We start from the raw sequence: 25,038 nt of genomic DNA, 5'->3' as shown, positions 1-25,038 counted from the left end.
CATCTGTGCCAGGGGGTGTGCTGGGTACTGAGGAGAGAAAAGGAGCTCACAGGACAGTGTTGGGGAAAGACAACTGTGAGTCCCAAGACATGTGGGACAGTGGAGGAGGGGGGGTACAAGGCAAAGGGGCCCCAGGGGAAGCAAAATTGTACCAGCTAACACTTGGGGGTCTCTTGTAACAGGCTTTGAGCTAAGGTCTTGCCCTGTGACATTTCAATGGCGCTTTGATATTTACAGATCCTTGAAAGTCAAGAGGTGGGTCCTGAGCCCTGGTGGAGTTACATGCAGGTAATCTGCAGAAGATCTCACCCTGAGCAGGTGGCGATGGGAGGCCAGGTCCCTGTGGCTCTGAGCTCTCACCTGCTCTGGGTGTTGCAGCCCCTCCCCCCGCATACCCCCCCCCCCCGGGGGTGTCTGGGAAGGCTGCATGAAGGAACTTCACACTGAGCAGAGAGAGCACACATGGAAGTTTCTAGGGAGACCGCATAGAAAAGATTGGAGTACTTCTAGAAGAAGGAGCAACACTGGCAAAGCCAGAAAGGCTCAGAATAAAGCTTCACATCTTGGTGTCCACAATTCTGGGAAGCCAGGCAATCTTGTGAAGAGGCGCTCGTACAGAAAGAGGCCAGGGCCTGCCGCTTCCTCTTTCTGCTTCTCTGTTTCCTAACAACGTCAGCATAAATAGGAAGCCTAAGAGGCTCGCTGACTGCCTCCGGGAGACACCACAGAAGGGCCGTCTGTCCCGGCACAAAGAGGTACGTGTGGGCTTCAGGGCAGGCTGAAGGGCGGGGTCGGGAGCAGGGGCGTGTGGCAGTCTGGGATGGGAAGGACAGGGAGAGCCGGGGGGTGTCGAGTGGGCAAGTGTGCCCCAGGGACTTGGGAGGTTAGGGCTTGGCCTTTTGGGAAAGTATGAATCCAGACTCCTTGGGCAGCCAATGGGCGAGGAGACAGACAGCAGGGACCGACCAGCCTAGGTGTTGGGGGAAGGGCTTTGGGGGTCCAGTCCTCACTGGTGGATCCGCCTGTCCTGTCAGCGGGGAAGATGCCTGGGACGGTAGAGAGTTCAGGCCTGGGAGTCACACAGCTGTGTACTGTTGTCTTTACTTTGTCACTAAGGTGTCACTAAAGTTGGTGGCAGTGATAATATCCTGTCCTGGGCTTCTGTCTCATGTCTGGAACAGGGGAGTGCCGATATTCTCTGACATCCTGGTTTAGAAAAAGTCTGTGCATGCACGCACATGCACACACATTCGTGTGCGTGCAGACACATGTGTGAATGTCCACGAGGATGCAGAGATACTCGAGGCAGATGATGAAGCCAGGAACCTTGTTGTGCTCAGACCTAGATTGGTGTGGGTTGAGAAGCTCATGTCAGAAGATAAGAAGGGAGCAGATTCCTTACTTACTTAGGGACATGTCTTCCGCCCTCCAAGAATGTTTTCTTTATGGTCGTACTCTGCCCTGACCACTGTCGATTAGTTGGGTTTAGGCCCAGCTGTGGATGCCTGCTACTGAAGTGAGTTGGCTAGGTGGTGGGCATCTGGGGGTGTTTTCGTCCAGGTGTGCACTTGCCCTGTGGATGGGAAGGCAGGTGTTTCTCTGGGTCCCCACTGAGATAAGAGCCTGGGGGCTTGCCAGGCAGCCCACAGCAACAAGTTGCAAATGTGCAATGTTTAGTCTTTAGACACCTCGCTGTTACATTTTTGTATAAACAGATTCTAATTTTCTCTGCTTATCATCTTCCTTGCTTTCTAACAGTTTAATAACAAGTAAAATCTGTCCTGCTAATTTTGGGTCACCCCTTTTTTCATTCATTAGTTTTATTTATGTTGTGCTATATCTACTAACATCACAGGATACTTCTTGAGTTCTTTAAAGAATGTATTTAATGTTAAACAAGTGAATCCATGGATCTATGCTTTGCTAAAAATTTAAAAATTGGGAGTACATTAAAGTGATTATTACATACATGTTGTCCTATGGCTTAGTTTTCCACTTAGTATTACATTTTGGACAACATTCTGTAATAAGATGGAGAGATTTGACTCATTAATTAGCCCTAAGAGATACATGACATTTATCAGTTTAGATGTTACTGAAAGAGCATGATGGGGTCTGGCTGCTTGCCGTTCAAAAGCCAATAAGCAGGCCAGGTTGGTGGAAAGGAAAGTTTGCTTTATTTCAGATACAGGCAACTGTCGTGGCAGGGTGTTGTGGATGTCTGTCCAAAGGCCAGCTCCCTACACTGGCAACCAGTGAGGCAAAAGCTTTTATAAACAGAAGGTGGGGATGGGGCTACATACAGAAACAGCACAATCAGCTCTGACAGTCATCTTCAAATTGGTCATCGGTGATCTGACCAGTGTCATCGTTATTGTTTTAGATAAAGTTAACCTTCAGTTTCGGGGTCCATTTGTTCCCATTTCTTTGAGGCCAGTTCTCGGAATCGTGGCAGCTGATGTCATGAGTACAGTCTGGTGGTCATGCAGTTAACTTCTCCATCTCAGTGTTTTAGTATCTGCAAGACAGTTCACAGGATATGGCTCAGAATATTATCTATAGCCCCTGAGAAAGCACTAAAGATCCTTGACTATGCTTAATGATTACATTATTATTATTTGGTCTCTTTCGACCATTTTCCTTTGCTTCTGTATTTCTCACTTTTCTGATTAAACTTATTCTTTGACTAAAGTTTTCCACAGACAAAAGGCAGGCAGAGGACATGGTGGGGTGGAGGGTGGGCAAGGACCAGGGGGTCCTGCTCCATTTCATAGGTGCACCACGATTTACCCAATCGATTGTGGTGTACTTAGACACTTGCTCGACACTTGGGTGGTTTCCAGTTGTCCACACCTGAGAAAGTCTTCCTACAGCCCAGATTCCTAGAAGCAGAATTGCTGGGCAAGAGACTGCACGTTTGAAATAATAATAGATATTGTCAAACCATCCTCAAAGTAGCTGAACTAACATACATCCCACAGCAGTGCATAAAAAGGCTGGTTTCTCCTTAAGAAAACAGTCCATCTTTTAATTGTGTCCAGTGTAATGGATGAAAATTATCTGGGTCTCACTTGGATGTTTCCTTTCCCTGGTGATAGGTGAGGTTGTGCGTCTTCCACGTGTTGAAAGGCCATTGGGATTCAGTTTGTAATGTGCATGGAAATGTCCTTTACATTTCTCAATGGGTTGGTTGTCTTTTATGTATTGAGTATTAATACATTTGGAGCATTTTAGGAGTGTTCTATTTATTACGTGTATGAACCATTTATTGACATATGTTGAAAATATGTCTTTCGGATTACTAGTCTATTTTCTCTTTGGTGTGTTTAAAGATACCTTGCATTGTATAAAAATGTATTCATTACTTTTAAGTCAAATCTGTCATTATTTTGTATTTCAGGCTTTCTGGATTCGGTGTCTTATTCAATCCCTGAGATTAAAGAAATATTTTAGAGCTTTTATCATTTTTAGCTTTGACATTTAAATCTTTAATCCATTTAGAATTTGAAGGTGTGGGTAATAAGTAATCATCTAACTTTTAAAAAAATGATTAGCTGGTTGTCTCAATATCATTAATTTTGAGTGTGCAAACCATGTGTTCTCTGTGATTTGAAATTCTATTATTACTTCCAATTCCTAAGTAATTCTTTTCTTTAACATTTTCTGTTCCATCTGTCTACTATTATACTCATCATTTTTCTAACCACTAGAGCAAGTCCCTCATGCTGGATTTGTTATAATCTAGAAGCAGTTTGTTAAGCCAGTTGAAAATCTTTCTGGAGTCTTACTTTGGATTGTCTTGAATTTACAGATTACTTGGAGGAAGGCTGATCCCCAAATAGGGGTCATAACAACAGCAGGCAGCCTTCTACTTTAAAGCAGAAGGTACTGACATTTCTGTTGACTCTGATGTTACTGTAGTTTTATAGTACATACCCAGAAATGCCAACGTTCTTTTCAATTCCTCATTTACCAAGGTTTATTTCTTTGTCTCATGACAAATGGCTTTTGTATTATCAAATATTTAAGGGCATCTGTCAAGATAAGCTTATCTTTTTCTCCTTTTAATCTGTCTGTTGATCTATTTCAATTAATCACAAATAGAGTTGATGCATTCTTTTTAAAGTCTTCATCAGGTTGTCCTATGAAATTGTTTTTATCTGGAGTGAATTTGTGCCCTTTTTTACCTTTTCCAATTGCTATTTTTATCATTAAATTTCTGCATGAGTTTGAGAATTTTGGTGAGCATGTTTATTTTATTTTGAGCTAGAAGGCATTTGGCTTTTCTCTCCTCTTCCTCCCTCTCCTCGTTCTCCTTTTCCCCTTCCTGTAATCCTCTGGTTTCCATGCTTAATCCTCACTCATAGTGATCTTTAACCCTTACATTTTAAACACATATATTTATATTTAACTTATATTTTCCATCAGCATTTGGGCTTACTCAGAATATATATACTCCTCCAAAACAAGGCAAGATCCTTAGCAAGCTTTCGGTTCATCTCTGCTTTTTACCTCTAACCTCACAGCCAACACTTGTGTTAAAATGATCTCAGTTTTACTTCAATGTTGTTACTGTGTATTTGTTTTTACTTTGAAAAGTGGAGTTGCTCCATCCTGTCGGACTCTTTGTGACTCCATGGACTGTAGCTTACCACGGTCCTCCACCCATGTGATTTTCCAGGCAAGAGTATTGGAGTGGGTTGCCATTTCCTCTCCAGAGGATCTTCCTGACCCAGGGATTGAACCCGTGTCTCCCTCATTGTAGACAGCCGCTTTGCTGTCTGAGCCACCAGGGAAGTCAGTAACAATATTTCTTTACTTAACAGTAAGTCCTATTGGTTTCTTTTTTCAAAATTGATTCCAGTATCAGGTGCTATCTCTCTTTTTTGGAACTTTTATTTTTTGTGTGAAATATATGCTAGAGTAACTCTCTTTAAAAAGATCTGGAAATCTTTTGGACTATAGCCTATCAGGCTTCTCCATCCATGGGATTTTCCAGGCAAGAGTGCTGGAGTGGATTGCCATTTCCTTCTCCAGGGGGTCTTCCTGACCCAGGAATTGAACCCAGGTCTCCCACATTGCAGGCAGATGCTTTACCATCTGAGCCACCAGGGAAGCCCTTTTTGTCCTTACATTTCCAAAATATTATGATTTTTCCCCCTTGAACTTCAAAGTAAGCTAGACTTTTTATATTTCTAGGTTCAAACATATTTTCTTCTCAGTATTTTCAGGACATTACTATCTATTTAGCGTCCTGTGTTACTTGTTAGAGGACTTTGCAAACCCAATCTTTTTCCACTGAAAATAACTTATTTGTTTACTTCTGGAAGCTTCTAGGATTACCTTTTACTCTTAGATGACCAAAAGTTTATTAGCATGTGACTGAGTATGGTGTTATTAAAAATGAGTTTTGCTTTTAACTTAGTAGATTATTGCCTGATTTAAAGCCCTGTGAATTTTTCTTCTATTTGCAATTGTATCTCTTTGGTTGCACATGGAAAACCCCCAAATAACAGTAGCATAATACTCTATAAGTTTATTTTTTCCCTCACATGAAAGATGTCCAGAGGTAGGCAGACTCCGACTGTATGGTTGGTCCACCGTGAGAAGAGGGATCGAGGTTCCTCTTTTTCTGTTGCACATAATTTCTACACTCAAGAGAACCTTATAATTCAAAATGACTGCTGGAAATCCAGCCATCACAGCAAACTGGAGAAAGGAAAAAAAGCAGAAGGGCAAAAATAGATTCCTCCTACCTGAGCCACTTCCTTTAAGCAACTTTTTTTGAAAGACACACCCAATGATTCTACTCACATCTTCTTGGACAACATTTAGTCACATGACCACACATAGCAATAGGAGAGTGTAAGAAATAAAATCTTTTATTCTGGCAGCAAGAAACCCAGGTAAAACCTAACCTTTTGTTACCAAGGGGAAAGGGGACAGCTAGGTAACCGACACCGTCTGCTGTACCTGCCCTCCTTTCTCTGTCTTCTGCTTCTAGATGTTGGAACTCTTGAGTTTCTTTCCGAGGCTTCAGTTTTTCTCTAAGACTTTTCTTTTCCTAGCCTATTTGCTGTCTTCAATATCTACCTTTGTAACATGACAGTTTATAGTGTTAAGTCTGATTTGGCCCATTATTGAGTCATGGTGTGTGTGTGTTTGTTTGTTTGTTTCATGGATTTCTTCAATAAAACTTCAATAAAATTTCAATTACCTTCAAATGCTAAGAACTCTGTTTATTTGTTCTTTCCATAGCAATCTGTTCTTAAATGGCCATGATTTCTCAAATCTCTCTGAGCATGCTACTTAAGATGTTTTAACGTTTTGTTTTGTTTTTGCACAGACATCTGTGCATATCTACAGAAGTGTCTGTTGGGTCAGTATATGTCAGAATAGAGATGTAGGATACCAATAATTGGGAAATACAACACTATGCTACTCACTATTATAACTGGTTAAGAACACAAATTCTAAAGCCAATCTCCTGTGCTACAGTCTCAGCCTTTTCCTTTCTGCTGTATCATCATGGACCTATACCAGTTTCCTCATCTACAAAGTGGAGATTTTAACCTACACATTGATGTGTTAATATCTGTACAGCCTTTTGAACAGTGGCCAGATGATGGTAAGTGTTTTGTAATTGTTAGCCACTAATACGAATTCTCTGCATGTAGGTCTTTTATGCTTCTGTCCTTGGACGCCATCAATTTGTTTGAACTATTTATAGCATAAAGGTAGTCACTTGTTCTCCATACTTCTGGCACAAACATTTATTTTTCACTTTGTCCTTTGCTTTGTGGTTCAGTTTTTTTTATAAAACACTGAAGTGTTCACTTTTATGCACTTTTATTTGTCAGCCTTTGTCTCTGATTTCTTCAAGTGCTTTGAAGCTTAAATAGTTCAAAGATATCCACTTGTACAGTTTGCAAGTTTCATAGGATTTAACTGCATATGTTTAAATTTTTCATTGATTTGATACACGGGGAATGGTGTAAGGTAGGGATTTAGGCTGATATGTTTCATGTTGTTATTCAATTGTTTCAACACTTTTATTATTCCATCACTTAATACTGATTTGTGGTTCCTCTTCATCACATAGTACATTCTCTGGTGAAATACAGTTCATCTAATCAGTACGTCCACTGATTTATTGTGTGTGTGCACGCATGTGTGTGCATGTGTGAAAACCCATTACTTTACTTATCAGATCTTTATAATAAATTTTGCTATTGAGTGGAGACTCATTATTTTATTGAACTATAGTCGATTTATAATATTTAATAGGTTTCAAGTGTAAAGCAAAGTGATTTGGTTATACACATATATATATATATGTACTTGTTTTACTTTTGATTCTTTCCCATTATAGTTTATTATAAACATAGTTTATTTATAATAGTTTATTATTGAATATAGTTCCCTGTACTGTACAGTTAGTCCTTGTTGTTTATGTATTTTATATATGGTAGTGTGCATCTCAGTTCAGTTCAGTTCAGTTCAGTCACTCAGTCATGTCCGACTCTTTGCGACCCCATGAATCGCAGCACGCCAGGCCTCCCTGTCCATCACCATCTCCCGGAGTTCACTCAGACTCACATCCATCGAGTCAGTGATGCCATCTAGCCATCTCATCCTCGGTCATCCCCTTCTCCTCCTGCCCCCAATCCCTCCCAGCATCAGAGTCTTTCCAATGAGTCAACTCTTCGCATGAGGTGGCCAAAGTACTGGAGCCTCAGCTTTAGCATCATTCCTTCCAAAGAAATCCTAGGGCTGATCTCCTTCAGAATGGACTGGTTGGATCTCCTTGCAGTCCAAGGGACTCTCCAAGAGTCTTCTCTAACACCAGAGTTCAAAAGCATCAATTCTTCGGCGCTCAGCCTTCTTCACAATCCAACTCTCACATCCATACATGACCACAGGAAAAACCATAGCCTTGACTAGACGGACCTTAGTCGGCAAAGTAATGTCTCTGCTTTTGAATATACTATCTAGGTTGGTCATAACTTTTATTCCAAGGAGCAAGCATCCTTTAATTTCATGGCTGCAGTCACCATCTGCAGTGATTTTGGAGCCCCCAAAAATAGTCTGACACTGTTTCTACTGCTTCCCCATCTATTTCCCATGAAGTGATGGGACCGAGAGTCTATTAACCCCATACTCCCAATTTACCCCTCCCCGCTTTCCATTTGGTAACCAAAAGTTTATTTCCTATTGGTGCTTACTCACTCAGTCGTGTCTGACTCTTTACAATCCTCTGGACTTCCCTCCAGGTGCCTCTGTCCATGGAATTTTTCAGGCAAGAATACTGGAGTGGGTTTTCATTTCCTCCTCCAGGGATTCTTCCCAACCCAGGGATCAAACCGGTGTCTCCCATGTCTCCTGAATTGCAGACAGATTCTTTAACTGCTGAGCCATCGAGGAAGATCCATTTTCCTATGAGACTTCTCAGTTTTAAAGTCTTATTAACTGTCCTCACACATATTTTTTCCCTTGTGAATTTCTGCCAAAAAGAAAGAAAATCTTGTTAACTTTTGATTTGAGTTGTGTTAAACTTATAACTGACTTTAAGAAGAATTAACCTCTTTACATGTGAGGAATTTGCATTTGTGGTAAGACCCAAAAAGAAACTCTGAGTTTTTAGCTGAGTTCCAGGTAGGCAGAGCAAGCTGCACCAGCTCAGGCAGACTCTCCTTTGCTTGCCAAGGCACTGCTCCTCTGCAGGAGCTAAAATACTCTCCCCCAGCCCCAGACAAACCCACTCTTCCTTCCCAGGCATTTCTTGGACTAACCACCCCACAAAGATCATCAAGTTTGGTTCTCTCTCATGATCTCATGTGAGATACGTTGGGTTGGGCCCATTTTACAGGTTTAGAGAGCGAAGTTCAGAGGGCACTGAAAAGTCAGCCCAGGTCGCCAGCACAGGAGGGACAGGGCCTGTGTTGAAAGTCAGTTTGGCTGAGCCTAGAGCCGCGCTTTTCCCAGCAACAGAGCTTCTGGTATATGTGTCTGTGCAGCTTGAGTGAAGTTTTTGGCAATTTTACAGACAGAAAAGGAGTCATGGTCCTCTCTGTTCTACTTTCCTGGTACTTCCCGGGGGCTGGATGAAATGAAATGAGGAAATCCCCAACCTTCTGCAGAAAAAAAAGGGAACCGGCATTTCAGGGGCTAGTGTGGGAGGAATGAGGTAAATAGAACAAGGTGGGGAGAGCACCAGGCTTGTGTGTGTGTGTGTGTGCGTGCACGCGTGAGCGTGTGTGTATGTGGTGAGGGTGTGTGCACATGCTCACTCCCACAGGACGATCACACCCCAAAACCCAGTGACTCCCCCAGGTCAGTACCTCGTGGGGGGGAATCAAATACCAGGCTTCCCTCTTGAATTTTCTCATTCCCAGGGCAGTGTGGCCCAGTGGGAACCCACATCTGCAGAGGCCGCTAAGTGTGTCTCCTTCACGGTCACATCCCGGGCACTGAGTTGAAGAGCAGGGACTGTCCCAAGGGCCAGGCTGAGGCAGCAGTGGGGCTGCAGCCAGGCAGCAAGGCCGCTCCTGGGTCCGCCCTACCACGTGGGCCAAGTCTCATGGGCTGATGATTCCTTCCGCAGGCCTGGAGGAGGCAGGATCCCGGAGAGAGGAAGATTCCCAAGAGCTAATGACATGGGTTTAGCCCAGCCTCCAGCAGGGGAGGAACACAAGACTCCAGGACAGTGAGGAGCCCACACCTTGCCCAGACCTGGACCCACCCGAGCGGGCCACCTGTTCTCCAGAGCTGAATCACGAGATGACGCTGACCCGGGGGCTGCTCCCCCTGGCTCTGCTGGCACTCTGCTGGGGACTCAGCACAACAGGGGCTGAAGGTGAGCCGGATCACCCCCAACCCTTCTCACTGCCGGGCCACAGAACCAGACCCCCAGCCTTCCGTCCTCCCCACCACCTCTTCTCTCTCCTGATTTTCCCTGCAGGCCTCCCTTCCCTCTCCCTACACTCCCGCTCCTTCTTCTCTGGCCTCCTGTAAAGACCCTCTCTGGGTGTGTGGCTTCTCTGTCCACATTTCCCAGTGTGTCATTCCAGACCTCTAACCTCCTGGCTGGCCATTCCAGTCCTTTGTCTGACCTTGTGTTCCCCCCCAGACACTCAGCACCTGGAGGTCTTGACCAGTTCCCACCTCTGTACCTTTGCTCCTGGGGACCCTCAGCCAGGGTGTGTGTGGGGGGGTGTCTCTCCTCTTGCCTCAAGGCCCTGCTGAGACGTCCCCTTACCCTGGGCTCCTCAGGCCCCTGACCACCCTCTCCAAGGGCTCCCAGAGAACTCAGCTCCCCTGATAACCCTTGGAACCACACTCCACTTTCCAAGCATCAGGCCTAGTGGGGCCTGATCCAAGAGCAGGGCAGGGAGGTCCCAGAGTAGGGCCCTTAGTGGTGGGTTTGTGCCTCTGCTCCCAGGCTGCGCCCACCCGGGGGGCCCAGGGGCAGGGCCTGTGTCTGATGCATGTGCCCACCTATAGTGGGAGGGACTCTGTTCCTCCAGGAGCAGGGCAAGGCAGGGGCTCAGGACACATGCTCTGAATCAACTAGAATATTGTGTTTTTCCCGACAGGAGGGTCCACAGCTGGCTCCCTTACACCTGCACATTTGCAGAGACAGACGCCTCTGCCCCTGCCAAGGCCCCGGGGGACCTTTGCCTGGGCTCTAGGAGCCTCTACAGGACTCTGGGAGACTTCTCTGCAGTGCTGTGCACTCAGGAGGTGGTGACAAGGGGGAAGGTGTGACCCTCTTTCTGCTTTCCTCCCTGGCAGGGACTATCCCACTGGAGACCCTGCGCTGCCACAATGACTATACCAGCCGCATCATCTGCAGGTGGGCGGACACCCAGGATGCCCAGCAACTGGTCAACGTGACCCTCTACCGCAGGCCCAAGGAGTGAGTGAGGCAGGTCCCAGGGTGGAGGGCAGCAAGGGGCGCTGCTGTGTGGGCAGTGCCAGGGGTTTGGGGCTGGACAGAAGGTAGGGTTAGGAAGCTCCTGCCCAGGAACTCCCGACCCATCAGGCAGCCTGCCGGGCCCAGGGGCTTGTTTCTGATGTCCGGTTTGGGGGAAGAACCTCTGATGTTAATATTGTTGATGATGGTGATAATCTCTTATTTTGTCACAATTGAACAAAATCAATCGGCAGAAGTCAATTTTGGTTCATCCTCCGTATGAGGTTGGCAGAACAGGGACATGATGCCCAGTTCACAGATGGAGAAACTGAGGCTGCAGAGGTGAGGTCTCTCCCCCTGGCCACACAGTGGGTTCAAGGCCTTAGCAGGACCAGTGTCCTGTGTCCAGCCTGCAAGGCTAAGCACCATGTCTCCCCCAGGCCCTGCTGCCTCCGGAGTGGGGGCTTCTCCTCTCGCCTCACCTAGTCTCCAGGGCATAGCCCATTTGGGAAGTACTCCCACCATTCTGGGATCCGGTGATAGTCTAACTCACCATAATGGAAGTAATTAAACAGCAGTCATCACAGGGTCTGGGGAGACCCCTGACGACCTCCCCTAGGAAGAAGGGCTTTCGCTCCACAGCATCATTGCCCCTACACTCTCTCCCCTGCTCTCCCCAGAGCCTCCATCCTCGTCCACTGCCCCCATCCCCATCCTCAGCTGGGGCCTGCCTCCTCCTCCACTGGGACAGCAGACACCCCCAGAAGAGAAGCTTCCAAGCACCTCCCCCCACCATGGCCTTCCACCTCCCTGGATATTCCCTGCAGAGATTGCCTGTCCCAGGCCTGTCTGAGGCCAGAGCCGGGGTCCCGCTTGGTCTTGCTGCTCAAGGACATCACTGCCATCCCAATCTCCACTGTCCCCATGCTGTGGAGGGACACTGTCCTGGGATCCACTTACAGATGCCAACCAGACTGCAGCTCAGGGCCTCGCGAGTCCAGTCTCCTAGCCCGGCTGTCCATTCTCTGCTTCCCTCTGAGGGAACCTCCTCTAAAGAGTGGTCTGGAGCCCTGTTTCCAGTGCCTCTCAGGTACTTCCTCCAGAGCCCACTCTCCCAGGACTCTGCTGCCCCCAGCAGGCCATTTAAACTGCTCCTGCTGGAGTCAGTGATGCCCACTTGGTGAAAATCAGTGGTTAGTCCTGGCCTTCTCCCCACACACCCACAGGCAGTGCCTGACAAGGACCGGCTGGGCCTAAGCACGAGGCACCATGGCACCTCCCTCCCTGACCCTGGCCAGCACCCGGGCCCTTCCCCACGTCCCCCTGGCCTGCCCTTTTCTGTCTCCTAGTCTGTTCCCTACTCTGAAGGGGACGATGTCCCAGGGCTCTTGGACCTCCATTTTCTTGCATCTGGATCCAGCGGCAGAGATCCAGCCCCAGACCATGGCTCTGACCCAGACATGCTCTCTCCAGCCTGGACCTTTCCCCAAGTTCCAGAACCATAGGTGCACTTGCCTCTCCACATTGGCCCTTATAGTCTTTAACTTCAAGTGTCCTAAACAAGTTCCTGCTCTGCCTCCCAAAGACAGCCCCTTTGCTAGATTCCCGTCTCAGCTCACCAAAGGGGAGCTTCCAGGGGCTTAAGCCAGACAAATGGGGGCAGTCTTTTATTTTTTGCTTTCCAGTCTCCTTTCCCTCCTTTCCTTCTTCACCGCAACATCCAATCCATCAGCAAATGTGATCTACTTCATCTTCAAATAGAAAGTGAATCTGGCTAACACCTGATTCAAACCACTTCTTATCACTGAGATAGTCCAGAAGCCTCCTAACTTGTCCCTCTGCTTCCATATTGCCGCCCCCCCACCCCCCACAACCCAACTCAATCTATACACAGCTCAGCAGCCACAGGAATCCTTTCAAAATATGTGTCAAAACATCACTCCTTTGCTCATAACTCTCAATTTTCCTCACTTCCAGTGAATGCAAAATTCCTTACATTCCTTTTAAGCGCTGACCTTCTGTAACCTTACTCTGCTAGGCTCCTGGACCTCCCACCCTCACATCTCTACTCTGCATACACTGTTAATTGCTAGTCACACAACGTCCCAAACCTATGCCTACCCCAGGACCTTTCCACTTGCTGTTCCTTTTCCTTGAAATCCTCTTTCCCCAGATTTGGCATGGTTCCCTGCCTGATCTTCAGGTTTCTGCTCAGATGTCACCTTCTCCAAGAGGTCTTCCCTGCCTCTTTTATTTCAAATTGTATCCCCAGGCCAGCCCTTCTGGCCTGCTCACACCTCTTTCCTTCCTGACTTGTCTATGTACACTTTTCTCCATTTGACATGTGACATCATTCCTTCATTGTTTTCTGTATGTCTGCCTCTATTAGGATGTCTGCACTGTAGACTGGGATTTGCATGTATTTTGTTTCCTGCCAGGCTCCCTGGTACTAAACAAAGCCTTACACGTAGGAACCACCTGTTAATATTTGTGAGTGAGTGATTCTTCTCTCTTGGCTAACCTTATCCTCTCCTGGCAGGGACCATCCACAGCGAGTGTCCTGCAGTCTTAGTGACGACAAGCCCTGGTTAAACAGCCCTTGTCCTGGCTGTGTACCCAGAAAATGTGTTATTCCTTACCGAAACTTTGTCCTTGCCGACTATGACTACTTCTCATTCCGACCGGACCAGCCTCTAGTCACTGAGCTCACCGTTAATCTGAGTCAGCATGGTAAGGCCTGGGGTCCCTGGCCAAGCGTAGTCCCCTGTGAGGACAGAGAACCCTGGAGTGTCCACAAGCCCCTGGCCTACTTGGGGAGGCAGATATGGAAACATCTAATCCTCCAGGGTTGTGAGGACCATACAAAGGGCGTGGTGGGCCAGGAAAAGGAACAAGGGATTCTGCCTTGGGGAGAGGACCCAAGAAGTTTCCAGAGAAAGATACACATCTGCTGGGCACTGAGAGGTGCAGAGTGACCCTGGGCAGAGGAACTAGTAAAGTGTGGACTCAAGAGGGGGTTATAGGAGTCCCAGTGCCCTCTGCTGGTGGCCACACAGGCCATCTCGTGGACCGTGGGGACAGAAGGAAGCTAGCTGCCTTTGGAGTTTAATTTGAGCACCTTTTATGGAGTTTATGTTCTGAGGCCTAGGAATCTGCATAGCTTCATTCATGTTCATGCTGAATCCCCACAATTCAGCAGAAGGCAGTCTGAGGTCCATGGAGAAGAGGGGTCTGTTCAAGGTCGCTCAGCCAGTGGGAGCAGGACCTGGCCTGGGACCCAGGCCTATCCACACATGGGCCACAGAGGACCATCACCTCCTGCACAGTCATCCAGCCCCTTAGGGACCCTTTCCCTCCTGTCCCTCCAGTGCAGCCCCCCACACCCAAGGACCTCAGCATCACAGCTACCAGGGAGAGTCTCCTGCTGTCCTGGAGGATAGCCCATGAGGGTTTCCAGAGCCACTGGCTGTCCAGCCTGGAGTTTGAGGTGGCCTACAAGCGGCTTCAGGACTCCTGGGAGGTAGGGAGCCCACCAACTGTGCCCCAAACCCACAGGTACCCGGCCCAGCCGGCCCTGCTCCAACAGCCCCTCTCCCCTCCAGGATGCCCACACCATCCACTCCACGTCCCCCGAGGCCATCTTGGAGCTAAAGTACCTTCTGCCCAGCAGCACCTACGTGGCCCGAGTGTGCACCAGGCTGGCCCCAGGCTCGGGGCTCTCAGGACGACCCAGCCAGTGGAGCCAGGAGGTTTCCTGGAACTCCCAGCCAGGTGACAGAGTTGGGACAATGCTCCCTTGTGGAGAGGGGAGCTCACTACAGCTCCAGGACAGGAGTCCACTGTCCACATGACAGGATCCTCGGGTGCTCTGTGTTCAGAGTGGCTTCCTTGGGCCCACCCCGTCCCTACTGTGACTCTGCAGAGGCAGCGGCTGCATCTGACTCACCCCCAGGCCCCAGTTTGCTGTCCACGTTCTGTGGAGGAACAATTACAATTTAATCACAATGGCATATGGGCAGCTGTGTTTTCATGAGGGCTGCATGACATGTGGACACACCAACATGACGGTGTTATTTAACAAATCCCCAAACCCCAAGGCTGAAATGTCCTCCCCATTTTGCACAGGGGGTGTGAAGTTTCACAGAATTCACCCTCTGACCTGAGGTCACACGGCTGACAGGTCAGGCTGAGTTTAACCCCTGATGTTTTTGGCCCCACAATCTCTCTGTGACGAGTCTCATGGTGAGCCCACTGAAGGCTAGGAATGAATGAATGAGGACTGAAGGAGGGTTTGTTCTCCCTCCCAGGGGATGAGGCCCAGCCTCAGAACCTCCAGTGCTTCTTTGACGGGGCCGCCCTGCTTACCTGCACCTGGGAAGTGAGGTCCGAGGTAACCCGCTCTGTCTCCTTCACCCTCTTCTACAAGACCGGCCCCAATGCACGGTGAGTGTTCCCTGCCTCTGTCCCCTCCCCTCCTCTAAGCCTCACCCTCTCCAGGCCTCCTCCTGCCCCTGGAGCCCAGCAGAAGCCACAGCTCCCCCTGAGGTCTCACCCCTCACATAGCCCTGCCTCCCCCTGCCCTGACCTCTGCCATGATCCTCAGGGAGGAGGAATGCTCTCCTGTGCAGAAGGAGACTGGCAGCCCCTACATCCGGCACCGATGCCAGATTCCTGTGCTTGACCCCAGGAACTACAGCCAGTACATCGTCTCTGTTCGACCAAAGATGGAAGAGAAACTTATAAAGAGCTCAGACAACAGTGAGTTTGCCCCCAGCCTTCTGTGTGGAGCATCTCCCAACAGCACTGTTTCGTTCCTCATGGTCCAGACTTCATGTGTGTCAATTTCAATGAAATACCCCAGGGAGCCAAATGGAACAAAAATGATTCCAGTCTATCCTGGAAGTTCTCAAGAAGCAATAATGCAACAATGACAAATAACATGAAGGAAGATGCAATTGATGTTCCTCAAGAATATCAGTATTAAAACCCCTTTGATCTCAGTCTTTTAGCTCTATCTTCCCTGGTGGCTCAGATGGTAAAGAATCTGCCTGCAAAGCAGGAAACCCCAGTTCAATCCCTGTGTTGGGAAGATCCCCTGGAGAATGGAATGGCTACTAACGCCAGTATTCTTGCCAGGAGAATTCCTTGGATAGAGAAGCCTGGTGGGCTATAGTCCATGGGGAGAGTCAGACATGACTGAGCAACTAACACTTTCACTTTATTTTCCCCTCCAACTTCTCAGTTGCTCAAAAGTTCCTACTTCTGCCCACGACCTCCTGGTCTTCCCACCGATTTTTCCCTTTCTTTCCCAGATTGGAATTTTCTTTTTTAAGTTTCCAAAGTCCTCCCCAGATTGATATTTTCAGAGTTAATAATAATTCATCTGTGATTTACTTCTTATGTCGGGTACTGATGCTGCTAAGTCACTTCAGTCGTGTCCAGCTTGTGCGACCCCATAGACCGGAGCCTGCCAGGCTCCCTCGTCCCTAGGATTCTCTAGGCAAGAACACTAGAGTGGGTTGCCATTTCCTTCTGCAATGCATGAAAGTGAAAAGTGAAAGTGAAGTCGCTCAGTCGTGTCCAACCCTCAGCGACCCCATGGACTGCAGCCTTCCAAGCTCCTCCGTCCATGGGATTTTCCAGGCAAGAGTACTGGAGTGGGGTGCCATTCCAGGGGGTATGCAAATGGACTGTGGTTCCTTGCAGGCTAAGCTCCCCAGTTCCTGTTACATAGCGAGGACCTCATGCAGAGGAAACTCTGGCATTGCTTCTCGATGATCAAGTTCTTCTTCCCAGTCTCTAGTGTGTGTCAGGGACAGCAGCTGATTTGTCTTAGTTACCTGGGTTTAAATCTGCTACTTATTGTTTGGGATCTTTCAGACTGCAATCTTTGTCTCTACCACTTGATAGCTGCCTGTCCTTGAAAAGTTGCCTAATCGCTGTGGGGCTCAATTGTCTGAAAAGTGGACAGATTCAGAGTACTTATTACATCCAGTTGTTATAATTGAGTGAAATTATTCATATAAATTTGGCATGTAGAATAATGCTTAGAACAGCGTCAATACTCTAGATTAGAATAAATTAATAGTGCATTTATTTCTATTTAAATACTAGGGGTAACCCATACTTTTGGTCACCTCACCACAAAACAAGTGTATATTAACATCTCCCAAGAGAAGGGTATTTCAGGTCAAAATAGATGACATGGTGAAACCGGGGTGCAAAGACCCTAAGATGGGTGGGATCTGGGGTCCTGGGTTAATGGAGAGAGCACCTGTGATGCGCACGGAACACAAGAAATGTTCCACTGGAGGAATATTAGAAACAATAGGCCTTAAAAGTTTTCCTCCCTCCAGTCCAGATGGCTCCCCCAACCCTCAACGTGACCAAGGGCAGAGATGGCTACATCCTGCACTGGAAAGAAGAAAAAATGAGCTACTCACACATAGCTTGCATCTTCCAGGTCCAGTACAAGAAAGAAGGAGCCTCATGGGAGGTGAGAGCCTGCGCCCAGGGAGGGGCCTGGAGGGGAGGAAAGGGCGGTGAGACAACACTTGGGAAAATGTCACCTGCCGGATGCCTGGCTCCCAGCACGTGACCAGCCTCAGAGAGCCACTGGGACTTGGCGGTCACTCCAGTGAGCAGTCTCATTGTCTCTTCCTTTGGTGAAGGAACTGAGACTCACAGAGATGGTGTGAACTTGGCCACAATGTACACATGACCCTGAGCTGCAAAGGGGGCATAGACATCAGGATGGGGAGAGCTGAGAGGCAGCTGGAGGACGGGTTTTCAAAAGTCCTAAGAAGGTGACACTGCTTCACAAGAATCTCATCCAGAATGCAAGTGTGCAGTTGCTAAGAGCAGAGCAGCTCCTGGGGAGGCCTGCAGGGCCTCAGCCTGTGGCTCAGAATCTCGCCTTGGCCCTCAGGCAGCCGCTGGGGCCTGTGGACAGAACCTGGGGCTCCACAGAGGGCACATCGGAAACCTCAGAGCCAGCCTCAGAATTTTCAGCTGGAAATGGGGAAACTGAAGCCAGGAGGAAGTGGGTTAGTGGTGGAGCTGGGAGTGGTCCTTGGGCTCCTGAACATCTGTTTGATGGTCCAGGTTTCAGTCACCCTGCACCACACTCCAAGGGAGACCATATCTGGGGTCCAGGCTGCCCCAAGGTGAGCTGGGAGGGTGAGGGGGGCATGATGACTCCTCAGGGTTTCTGTACCCCGATGTTGTCGTGTGTGCCAGGAGTTCAGTACAAGAGGTGCTCCCTGGTCCTGTCCCTCTGGAGCGCAGTCCTCCGTGGTGAGCTGATGCTGCTCAGATCTGGGGATGTGACTGCAAGCTGGGAGCTGATGGGTAGCAGGAAGGCTGGGGTGCTGAGGCGGGAGGGTTTCGTAGCTGTGCCCACGCGCCCCAGACCTCAAGACTCCTGCTCACACACCTGCCCCTGCAGGACACCAAGACAGAGGACTTCCAGAATGCCCACACCATGTCGCTGCCACCTCTGGAGCCCGCCAGCCGGTACCAGGCCAGAGTGAGAGTAAAACCCGACCCGGGGAACTACAATGGGATCTGGAGTGAGTGGAGTGAGGCAAGGTCCTGGGACACCGATTGGGGTAGGTCTGCCACGCCCCGCCTCACCCCTCCTGGCACAGCCCTGCTGGGCAGAGGACAGGGAGGATATGAACACAGAGACGTAACCCCACCCCAGAATAGCATCCTTCCCTCCCAGGCATCATTAGGGATTAGAAAATTACACCTCCTGGTGTGCAATGCAGACTGCAGGCAAGGTCTCCAGAGGACAGAGGAGAGAGCATGTCTCATCCACAGGTTTCCCTGCGACTGAACCTTAGCCTTCTATTAATATGGCCCAAGCTTCTATTGGCTTCCCAGGTGGAGCAAGGGTAAAGAATTTGCCTCGCCTGCCAATGCAGGAGACACAAGAGATACGGGTTTGATCCCTAGGTCAGGAAGATCTCTTGGAATAGGAAATAACAATTTGCTCCAGTATTCTTGCCTAGGAAATTCCATGGACACAGGAGCCTGACAGGCTATAGTCAATGGGTTCACACAGAGTCAGACATGACTGAGAGCACACACACACACACACAGGCATGCTTTCATTAGCCTTTGTGGAAGCTACTACCCAGGGACCACTCAGCCTGAGGAACTGCAGACTGGGGCCTGAGATTGGAAAGCTTTGGTCTGATTTCTCAATCTCCTACTTTTGTTAATTTCATTTATATACCACTATCACCATGGTGGCCACCAGGAGACAAGTATAGGACAAGGTCCAGGAGGTGGCTGCAGAAAGAGGACAAAGTGTTTGCAACAAGGTCCCCAGTCCCAGCCAACTGTCAGGGAAAGAGCCCCAGAGAGAGGACCTCAACCAAGCAGAAAGGAGAACTGGGCCACAGGACCTAAGGGAAAGAGATCGATCAGGGGAGTTCTGGAGGGGCACAGCCATTAAGGGGCTTAAGCCCAAGTGGACAGTTGAGAGAGTCTTTGATGGGCCTTTGCATCTTCTGGTTCCTCCACCATCACCCCTTGCTCCATCTCTGCCTCCTGTTGTCCGTGTTCTTGATGACCACCTTATATGCCACCTCCTTCGGGAAGTCCCCTGTGATTGCCTTTGGCTACAGTTGCTGCCCTCCCATAGCAACTCCTGCTACTGGCCAGGATCTAACCCTCTGTGTCCTCCCACCAAGCCAACATTGTGGGTGGCTCAGACAAAGGCCCCCTTCTTCTTAGTCAGTTTCTGGCCTCCTCTCCTCCTCTCCACCCCAAGAAAGCAGCTGTACCCCGTCTTCTGAGTCCCCAGCCCTTTCCCTCCCTGGATGCTAATGATCCTTTTTCCTTCCTGGCTTCCTGAAGTGCTGCCCATGTGGGTCCTAGCCCTCATCCTTGTCATCAGCACCTTAATCCTGCTTCCAGTCCTGCACTTCTGTGGCGTCTACGGGTACAGGTAAGGGAACTCCAAGAGGAGGGAGAGTGTTATCCAGGGCCCCAGAGGATGCCAGGGTCACTCTCTGTCACTGCTCTGTCACCCGCTCCCAATGGGGTCTTGAACAAATCTGAGCTCTCCCTGGGCTTCAGTTCCACCTCCGTACGTGAGCACAGGCAGCTGCCCTGAGGTCTTGGGCAGCAGTCACCTCTTTGCTCTCTTTCCAGGCTGAACCGGAAATGGGAGGAGAAAATCCCCAACCCCAGCAAGAGCCACCTGTTCCAGGTAGGAGCTGGCTGTGAGGGCAGCAGAGGTGTGGGGCTCGCGTGCTCCTGCGCCCATGTCCCCATGCCCGTGTCCTGCTCCCCTTCCTGTGGGCTTTGAGTGGGGCTGGGGGTGCAGGTGGCTAGAGAAGGGGCTGGGAAGCTCTAAGAGCCAGGCCAGCCCCGCAAGCCCAGCGCTGAGACCCCCTGGTCTCCCCTGATGCTCAGGGTGCCCTGCCGGTGGGGACTCACCTAGGATAGGAGGGAGGGTTGGCATGGGGGGCTGGTCCCTGGGAGGCTCCAGGAGAGGCATAGTCACATCAAAGGCAGGTGGATGGTGGGAGGCAGAGTGGTTTTCCAAGGACAGAACGGCAGAGCTGAGCGCTAAGGGGTGCAGGGTGGTGACAGGTGGGAGAGGAAACGGCAGGCAGAAGGCATGTGATGGGTGGAGATGAGGCTCCTTTGAGAAGGGAATTGAGTGGGGAGGGCGGTGAGTCTGGGGCACATCGCAGGAGGCTGAGAGGACCCTGGGGAACAGGAGCCCTTTGGTCAAGTACCCGGGGCCAGAGCTGCCTTGGGAGGGTCTCACAGCAGTGCAGAGGGGGCTGCGGTGAGCACAGAGCAGGGACAGTCCAGATAGTGTCCTCAGAAGACCCAGGACCCCGGCGAGGTCCCAGCCCCCTCTGGCCTCGGCTCCCTAGTGTCAGGAGGCCGTCCTGCTGGTACTGAGAATCTGCCTCTTCTGGAGGCTCCTGAATCTCTACCATCCTCAAGGCCTTCCTTCCATCTGCACCTTCCGGAGCACCTTGACTCCAAAGATACAAATGCCCTTTCTCTTCCCAGAACGGGGGTGCTGGACTCCGGCTGCCAGACAGCATGGCCACCCTGGGTGGTGGAAGCCTCCCACACAAGGGGCCGTGGGGCAGCAGCTGCCCTCAGCTCCTGGAGGGGTGAGTGTCGGGCAGGGGATCCCTGGGCGGTGGGAGGGTGGCCCCCCCTTGCACACCAGAGGTTTGGAGGAGGTGGCCTGGGTCTGGGCCTCAGGTTGAAGACATCCATGGAGGCTGGTGGCGCTAAAGCAGGAGGCATCCCAGGTTAGTGAGGGTCAGACCTCAGACTTGACTGGAGGCAGGAGACTGGAGCAGATGACCTTCCTTCACCCTGCTGCCCAGGGAGACCCCACACTGCCTTGGCTCCACTGGGTGGCAGAGGGTCTGTGAACCTTCATGGCCTCAGCATCAGAGCCACCAGCTTGCCACTAACCCTCATGTGAGAGATGACTGAACCCAGGCTGGACACTGACCTGGGGCCTGAAGCTGGGTGATAGCAAGGAGCGGAGGGTGGGAGGAGTCCTTGACCTTGAATGAGAGCATGGAAGCTAGAGGGCCAGACCCATGGGGAGGCTGAGGAGCATCTGGTTTCCTGCTCTGGGCCTGCTCCCCGACACTGCCCTGCTCTGAGTTTTCTGTGGGTGTGGCCAGGCCTCTCGTCCCACTACCTCCTCTGCCATGAGCTGAGATTTCTGTCCAAGGAGGTCCCAGCATCTCTGCCCCTGTTCTCCCCACAGGGTGTTCCCTGTAGACTGCAGGCACAGCGAGGTGTCACCTCTCACCACAGAGGACCCTAAAGATGCCTATGACTCATCATCAGAGCCTGACATGACTCTGACCGCCTCCGACCTTCCCACGGAGCAGCCCCCCAGCCCCCCGATAGGGCTGGCTGCCCCCTCAAGCAGGCCTGAGAGCCAGGCTTCCGGCTTTGACTTCAACGGTCCCTATCTGGGGCCGCCCCACAGCCGCTCCCTGTCTGACCTCGTGGGCCAGCAGGTGCCCCCACAGACGGGCATGAGCGGGAAGCCACAGTCCTCGGGGTCCCTGGAGTACCTGTGTCTGCCCGCAGGGGGGCAGGTGCAGCTGGTCCCACTGGCCCAGGTGAAGGGGCAGGGCAAGGCCGGAGATGGGGACACAAAGTCCAGCCCAGGGGCCCAGAGGAGCCCTTCCCTGGAGTCAGGGGTGGGCCTTGCCCCTCCAGAGCCTGGGCTGATGGAGGGTGGTCAAGACCAGAAGGATAGGGCCCCCACAGTTCTGCCCACTGGCTGGCCTGAGGATGGCACCGTAGCCTCTGGTTATGTCACCACTCCAGATCTGATATTCACCCCACCCACCGGGGCCCCATCTCCCTCCCAGGCTGCCCCTCCGAACCTCCCCTCAGACCAGAACCCCACTTTCCATCCTGGACTAGCTGATGGGCCCCCTGTAGCCTCAGCGCCCCTGAAACCAGAGTTTGAGGGCTACGTGGAGCTCCCTCCAGCCACAGGCCAGTTTCCCCAGTCCCCTCTAGCCAGCCCTGCCCCTCCTAGAGTCAGCAGCCCTGTCCTGAGCCCAGGCCCGCACCGGGCAGATGCACCCCCCACCTCCCCCACCCCTGAGGGTCTCCTTGTCCTGCAGCAGGTGGGTGACTACTGCTTCCTTCCTGGCCCTCTCTCCCCCCAGAGTAAGCCCACTTCCCCAGGACCCTGTCCTGAGATCAGGGACCTCAACCAGGTGGTCCAGGCTAAGAAGCCTCCAGCTCAGGCCTTTCCCCAGGTACCGGCCATTCAGCTCTTCAAAGCCCTGAAACAGCAGGACTACTTGTCACTGCCCCCTTGGGACATCAGCAGGCCTGGGCAGGTGTGCTGAGTCTCTGTAGACCTTGAGGGAGGGGAACAGAGGAAAGAGCCTGCCTTTCCTCCTGCCCTGCCTGGCACTCCTGCCACCCCTGCTCCCTTCCCCGGTCCTTTCTGAAAAGCCATGGAGAAGCTTCCATGTTTTAACAGATGGAGACCAGAAAAATAAGTTAACCATCTACCTCCTTCCTTGACTTTCAGCAAGGTCAATCTTCTCTCCCTCCCTTCCTCTCTGCCACACACACACACACACACACACACACACACACACTGTTCTTTGAAATTAACTTATTTTAAGTTCTGAATTATTTGAACTTTATATATATACACACTAGAGAAGGAAATGGCAACCCACTCCAGTATTCTTGCCTAGAGAATCCTGTGGACAGAGGAGCCTGGTGGACTGCTGTCCATAGGGTCGTACAGAGTCGGACACGACTGAAGTGACTTAGCATGCCTGCATGCATTGGAGAAGGGAATGGCAACCCACTCCAGTGTTCTTGCCTGGAGAATCCCAGGGACGGAGGAGCCTGGTGGGCTGCTGTCTGTGGGGTCGCACAGAGTCAGACACGACTGAAGCAACTTAGCAGCAGCAGCAGCAGCATATATACACACACTCATTTCATTTGTCTCCTTTTCCTTTTTACTAAGTTTCCCTGCTTTTGCTATTGTCTTCTTTCTCTTTCCACTGATTTATCACTAGAATTAGTTTGAGGTCTGGGCTAAGCCCATTCTGAAGTTCATCCTGTCTCCATCAGAGCCTTTTCTGATGCTGACATGTCTGGTTTCGTGGAGGTTTTCTGTCTGTCCCTGGCAGGCATGAATGTGCACAAGATTCCAGCCTGGAGGCAGGAGGCTGGAGGCACAATGTGGAGGCTTGGGGGTTTCAGACTTGGAAGAGCAGCCCTGGACACAGCAAGCATCTGTCACCCCAGGTGTGGTAGCAAAGCACCAGCCTCAACTGTCACTCCAAGAATTGTCACTTCCCATGGACTTGGCATGGGAAGCACTGTCCTGAACTCATGGCAAACACTGCTAGTCTCTTCAAGGTGACTGGGGAGCCTCAGGGGACCCCCTAGTCCCTGCATCTGAGCAGTGGGCAGTGCAGGTTGCTGGTTGAAGTGATCTCCTTCCTATATTTAGGCTAGTGGGGCCGGGGAAAGTTTGAGAGGGGAGCAGAGTTCAAAAACCACGTAGAAAATTCAGAAAGAATTGCTCAACAACAGAAAAAGGCAAACGACCCAAGGGCATGGACACTTGAGCTTATAGTCCAGATCTCCTGGCTGCCCTCCCTCCAGAAAGATCTTACAACTCCCACCCCCACCAGCCACCTACGAGAGGCTTTTGGTCTGTGATTGGCCTACATTGAGGATCATGGTTCTTTTAAATCTTTGCCTTTCTAATATGCAAAGATGGCATTAAATTCTTTCAATTTGCATTATTTGGAAACTATCATGTTTGCACATATTTTCCTATTTCTTGGACATTTGTAATTTTTTTTCCCCCTGAGCTAAACTCATTAAGGTCTCATTGTGTCAGATGTCCACTTTTTTCTAAGTAACCTTTACAAAGTATTTAGCTCTGGCTGGCCTTCACAGATGGTGCAAATTTATTTTTCTAGTTTGTGGTTTGCCTTTTAATTCTGTTCATCACGCTTTTGAGTGTATTCAATGTAGACTTTTCTGGGTGGTTAAATGAATCTATGGGTGAACTCCTTCATAGCTTCACTTTTGGTGTCAGATTTGACAAAGGCCTTCCCCACTTGAAAGCTGCATTTGTCCGAAGTTATATTTTTTTTCTGGTTCTTTTTGTGTTTGAAAATTGTATGTATGGAATTCTTTTGGAATGTATGCATTTAAGATGGAGAGCCAGCTTAGACAAGTAGCCCAGATGTTCTGGAATCATTGGTGGAATCAGCCATTCTTCATCCGTGTATCTGATATAGAAAATCTGTGTATACACTTGGTCAGTTTCTAGACTTCCCTTTTTATTACATGGTCTTCTTCATGGACCCCACTGCCCTGACTGTTCTAGCTTTATCATATGTTTTAGTAAATGGCAGAGCAAATGTTCTTGTTTCTTTCATCCACAAAAATCCCTGTTGATTATGGCATTGTTTGTAGCTAAATAAAATGATAAACAGTTGAAATCTTCACCCATAGTGAAACTAATCACAACATTTGAGTGAATTCTAAGGTGGAATCCAGTGTGCAAAATGAATGAAGTGGACCTATGTGCATTAGAGAGAAGTCCAAGA

General features: G+C 49.9%; 1 protein-coding gene across 2 annotated transcripts; it reads left to right on the top strand.

Annotated features, from left to right (window-relative positions):
* The first annotated feature begins 670 nt into the window (after positions 1-670).
* Positions 671-23,107, top strand: LOC120858567 (cytokine receptor common subunit beta-like). 2 transcript variants are annotated; one of them, XM_040234703.1, is made up of 14 exons: positions 671-755; positions 9,605-9,856; positions 10,795-10,918; positions 13,455-13,645; positions 14,284-14,435; positions 14,518-14,686; positions 15,223-15,358; positions 15,519-15,673; positions 17,272-17,411; positions 18,363-18,525; positions 19,784-19,874; positions 20,081-20,138; positions 20,960-21,066; positions 21,684-23,107. In XM_040234703.1, exons 2-14 carry the CDS (start codon positions 9,781-9,783, stop codon positions 22,792-22,794), a joined length of 2,673 nt encoding a protein of 890 aa, XP_040090637.1. In that variant the 5' UTR covers positions 671-755; positions 9,605-9,780; the 3' UTR covers positions 22,795-23,107. The 2 variants fall into 2 exon arrangements, with proteins under 2 accessions (XP_040090637.1, XP_040090639.1); XM_040234705.1 differs by lacking the exon at positions 671-755 and adding an exon at positions 6,489-6,628.
* The last annotated feature ends 1,931 nt before the right edge of the window (positions 23,108-25,038 follow it).

Source organism: Oryx dammah, unplaced genomic scaffold, assembly GCF_014754425.2.
Source record: "Oryx dammah isolate SB20612 unplaced genomic scaffold, SCBI_Odam_1.1 HiC_scaffold_29, whole genome shotgun sequence".
Lineage (NCBI taxonomy): Eukaryota > Metazoa > Chordata > Mammalia > Artiodactyla > Bovidae > Oryx > Oryx dammah.
The sequence above is the reverse complement of the archived record's forward strand: the minus strand, read 5'-3'. Positions and strand labels throughout refer to the sequence as shown.

Coding starts and splice junctions, on each gene's coding strand:
- LOC120858567 (XM_040234703.1), top strand. CDS start 9,781: ATGACGCTGACCCGGGGGCTGCTCCCCCTGGCTCTGCTGGCACTCTGC. Junction 9,857..10,794: donor CAGCACAACAGGGGCTGAAG/GTGAGCCGGATC, acceptor CCTCCCTGGCAG/GGACTATCCCACTGGAGACC. Junction 20,139..20,959: donor GCAAGAGCCACCTGTTCCAG/GTAGGAGCTGGC, acceptor TTCTCTTCCCAG/AACGGGGGTGCTGGACTCCG.